At 58.2% G+C, this 4,875-nt stretch overlaps 1 protein-coding gene across 1 annotated transcript; it reads left to right on the top strand.

The window, feature by feature from the left end:
* Positions 1-878: 878 nt before the first annotated feature.
* On the top strand, positions 879-4,232 carry LOC132341312 (RNA-binding protein FUS-like). Its single transcript, XM_059872769.1, has 3 exons — positions 879-1,127; positions 2,856-2,997; positions 4,059-4,232. Exons 1-3 carry the CDS (start codon positions 989-991, stop codon positions 4,096-4,098), a joined length of 321 nt encoding a protein of 106 aa, XP_059728752.1. The 5' UTR covers positions 879-988; the 3' UTR covers positions 4,099-4,232.
* Positions 4,233-4,875: the final 643 nt, after the last annotated feature.

Below are 4,875 nucleotides of genomic sequence, written 5' to 3' on the forward strand. Positions count from 1 at the left end.
TGCCTTGTACTGGGTTATACTGGTTTGTACTGGGAGGGACTGGGGGAGACTGGGTTATACTGGGAGGGACTGGGGGGGACTGGGTTATACTGGTTTGTACTGGGAGGGACTGGGTTATACTGGTTTAAACTGGGTTATACTGGTTTGTACTGGTTTGTACTGGGAGGGACTGGAGGGGACTGGAAATGCCCCAACCCGAGAGTGCCTTACTGGGTTATACTGGTTTATACTGGGAGGGACTCGGGGGGACTGGGAGGGACTGGGTTATATTGGTTTATACTGGGTTATACTGGTTTATACTGGGAGGGACTTGGGGGGACTGGGTTATACTGGTTGGGACTACGTTATACTGGGTTATACTGGAGGGATTGGGTTATACTGGGTTATACTGGTTTGTACTGGGTTATACTGGTGGGGACTGGGTTATACTGGGGGGGAGTGGGCTATACTGGGTTATACTGGGAGGGACTGGGCTATACTGGGTTATACTGGTTTGTACTGGGTTATACTGGGAGGGACTGGGTTATACTGGGGGGGACTGGGTTATACTGGGTTATACTGGGGGGGACTGGGTTATACTGGGCTATACTGGGTTATACTGGGAGGAACTGGGAGGACCGGGGTGGGGTCACCTTTGATTGGTGACACGATGACGTCACCAATGATGTCACAGGACACATGAGGCCTTGGGGGGAGCTGGGACAAACTGGGAAGGGACTGGGACAAACTGGGAAGGGACGGGCTGCGTCCATGACGTCATCGGTGACGTGATGACGTCATTGGTGAGGTGATGACGTCATCAGTGACGTCACGGCGGGGTGCATGAGAACGGGGCGGGGTCGGGATGAACTGGGAAGGAACTGGGACAAACTGGGAGGGGACTGGGGGAAGTGGGCGGGGCCGGGTTCTGTCCCTGTCTCCGACGTCAGCGGGGGCGCGATGACGTCACCGCTGACGTCACCTGTGACGTCACAGGGCGTGCGAGAACATGAACTTCTCGTGGCGGAACGAGTGCAACCAGTGCAAGGCGCCCAAACCCGAGGGGGGGCCCGGGGGGCCTCACCTGGGCGGGGGCGGGGCCGGCAAGTACCCCGGGGGGGGCGGCGGCCGCGGCAGCAACCACCTGGGTAAGGAGGGGCGGGGCACGCACCTGGGCACACCTGGGGGCACACCTGGGTAAGGAGGGGCGGGGCACACCTGGGCACACCTGGGCACACCTGGGGGCACATAAACACACCTGGGTAAGGAGGGGCTGGGCACACACCTGGGCACACCTGGGGGCACATAAACACACCTGGGGGCACATAAACACACTTGGGTAAGGAGGGGCACGGCATGCACCTGGGGGCACCTGGGTACACCTGGGTACACCTGGGTAAGGAGGGGCTGGGCACACCTGGGCACACCTGGGTAAGGAGGGGCGGGGTGCACACCTGGGCACACCTGGGGGCACATAAACACACCTGGGTAAGGAGGGGCTGGGCACACCTGGGTAAGGAGGGGCGGGGCACACACCTGGGCACACCTGAGTAAGGAGGGGCACACACCTGGGCACACCTAGAGGCACAAACACACCTGGGTAAGGAAGGGCACACACCTGGGGGCACCTGGGCACACCTGGGTAAGGAGGGGCACACACCTGGCACACCTGGGCACATAAACACACCTGGGGGCACCTAGGGGCACATAAACACACCTGGGCACACCTGGGTAAGGAGGGGCACACACCTGGGCACACCTGGTTAAGGAGGGGCTGCACACCTGGGTAAGGAGGGGCTGCACACCTGGGGGCACCTGGGTAAGGAGGGGCACACACCTGTGCCTCACCTGTGTCACACCTGTCTCTCACCTGTATCTCACCTGTCACACCTGTATCTCACCTGTCTCTCACCTGTCACACCTGTCTCTCACCTGTCACACCTGTATCTCACCTGTCTCACCTGTCTCTCACCTGTCTCACCTGCATCACACCTGTATCTCACCTGTGTCTCACCTGTCTCACCTGTCACACCTCTCTCACCTCTCACCTGTGTCTCACCTGTCTCACCTGTCACACCTCTCTCACCTGTCTCACCTGTCTCTCACCTGACTCTCACCTGTCTCTCACCTGTCTCTCACCTGACTCTCACCTGTCTCTCACCTGTCTCTCACCTGTCTCTCACCTGTCCCTCACCTGTCTCTCACCTCTCTCACCTCTCACCTGTCTCTCACCTGTCTCTCACCTGTCTCTCACCTGTCTCTCACCTGTCTCACACCTGTCTCACCTGTATCTCACCTGTCTCACACCTGTATCTCACCTGTATCTCACCTGTCTCTCACCTGTCTCACACCTCTCTCACCTGTCTCTCACCTGTCTCACCTGTCTCTCACCTGTCTCTCACCTGTCTCACCTGTATCTCACCTGTCTCACACCTGTCTCACCTGTATCTCACCTGTCTCACCTGTATCTCACCTGTCTCTCACCTGTCTCACCTGTATCTCACCTGTCTCACACCTGTCTCACCTGTATCTCACCTCTCTCACCTGTATCTCACCTGTCTCACCTGTCTCTCACCTGTATCTCACCTGTCACACCTGTCTCACCTGTGTCTCACCTGTGCCAGGTGGTGGCGGGTTCGAGGAGCAGCGCGGCGGCCGCAGGGGCTTTGACCGGGGCGGGGCTGGGTGGGCACACCTGTATCACACCTGTATCACCTGTATCACACCTGTCTCTCACCTGTCAGGTGGCGGCGGGTTCGAGGAGCGGCGCGGCGGCCGCGGGGGCTTTGACCGGGGCGGGGGCTGGGTGGGCATACCTGTGTCACACCTGTCTCACCTGTATCACACCTGTCTCACCTGTGTCTCACCTGTGCCAGGTGGTGGCGGGTTCGAGGAGCGGCGCGGCGGCCGCGGGGGCTTTGACCGGGGCGGGTTCCGGGGCCGCGGCGACCGCGGCGGCTTCAGGGGCGGCCGAGGGGGCGACCGGGGCGGCTTCGGGCCCGGCAAGATGGACAGCAGGTGGGATTGGGGCAAAAAAACCCGATTTTGGGAAAATTGGGGCGTTTTGGGGGGGAAAAACGGGGATTTTGGGGGGGAAAAAAAGGGGGATTTTGGGGAAAAAATGGGGATTTTGGGGGAAAAATGGGGATTTTGGGGGAAAAATGGGGATTTTTGGGGAAAAAGTGGGGATTTGGGGAGGAAAAAACGGAGATTTTGGGAAAATTGGGACATTTTGGGGGGAAAATGGGGATTTTGGTAAAAAATGGGGATTTTGGGGGGAAAATTGGGGATTTTGGGGGGGAAATGGGGATTTTGGGGGGAAAAATGGGGATTTTGGGGGAAAAATGGGGATTTTGGGGGGGAAATGGGGATTTTGGGGGAAAATGTGGGGATTTTGGGGGGGAAATGGGGATTTTGGGAAAATAATGGGGAATTTTGGGGGGGAAATGGGGGTTTTGGGTAAAAAATGGGGATTTTGGGGGGAAATGGGGATTTTGGGGGGGAAGTGGGGATTTGGGGGGGAAAAATGGGGATTTTGTGTAAAAATGGGGATTTTGGGGGGGGAAATGGGGATTTTGGGGGGGAAAAATGGGGATTTTGGGGGGGGAAAATGGGGGATTTTGGGGGGAAAAATTGGGGATTTTGGGGGAAAAAGTGGGGATTTGGGGGGGAAAAATGGAGATTTTGGGGGGAAAATGGGGATTTTGGTAAAAAATGGGGATTTTGGGGGGGAAAATGGGGATTTTGGGTGGAAAATGAGGATTTTGGGGGAAAAAGTGGGGATTTGGGGAGGAAAAAATGGAGATTTTGGGAAAATTGGGGCATTTTGGAGGGAAAATGGGGATTTTGGGGGGAAAATGGGGATTTGGGGAGGGGAATGGGGATTTTGGGTGGGAATAATGTGAATTTTGGTGCAAATCCTGCAGGGATTTTGGGCTGACTTTGGGGGATTTGGGGGTTCTGGAGGTGATGGATGGGTTTAGGCAATCCCAGGCCCTAATGAATCTCATTAATTACCACTAATCACTAATTAATGAACCGGGTCTGGGGTCGCTGACCGTCCATCCGTCTGTCCGCAGGGGTGACCACCGGCAGGACCGACGCGAGCGGCCGTACTGAGCCCCTCCCCCACCCCTCCCCCACCCCCCGTTTTGTATTTGCTGCCCCTCCCCCACTCCCCCGCCCCTCCCCCCGCGGGCTCCCCCCGCTTTTAACCCTCCCCTCCCCCCCAATAAAGGATTTTGGGGGAAGGAGTCGGGGCTCTTCTGATTGGACGGGGATGGGAGGGGGCGTGGCTCTGCTGTGAGGTCATTAATGCTCTAATGAGGCACTTCCGGCTACGGGGTTAATTAGCCGGCTCATTAAGGCGCTGACGTCATGGAGGGCGGGGCACTTCAATAAGGATGGGGCCCTTTAAGGGTTTGGGGTGGGCCGTGCTTGCGAGGGTTGATCTGCATAATGGGCGTGGCATGACCGTAAATGGAACTGCGGGGCGTGGTTTGCTCGAGTTTAGACCAATTGTGTGCATTGCTGCGCCTTATTAGCATATTGGGCGTGGCTTGACCATAAATGGATAATGAGGGCGTGGTTTGGTGGCGGCGGGAGCGCTTTGGGGGCGTGGCCATGGGGAAGCCGCAGTTGCCCGTCCAGGTGGCAGGGACAGGGCAGGGGCTGCGGTACCTGTGCAGGTGTGCGGGAGCAGCGATTTCCGAACCCAACGGAGCCGTGACCGCGCTCAGGTGAGAGGGGCGGCCGATCCCCGTGCAGGTACGGGAACCGAGGCCTTAGCGCAGGTGCGGGAGGGCAGGAAGTGCCTGTGCAGGTGGCAGGGGCGTGCCGGCGGCCAGGTGAGGGGTGTGGCGGCAGATTCCGGACAGGTACACGGGGCGTGGCCGC

Source organism: Haemorhous mexicanus, chromosome 38 (assembly GCF_027477595.1).
Source record: "Haemorhous mexicanus isolate bHaeMex1 chromosome 38, bHaeMex1.pri, whole genome shotgun sequence".
Taxonomy (NCBI): Eukaryota; Metazoa; Chordata; class Aves; order Passeriformes; family Fringillidae; genus Haemorhous; species Haemorhous mexicanus.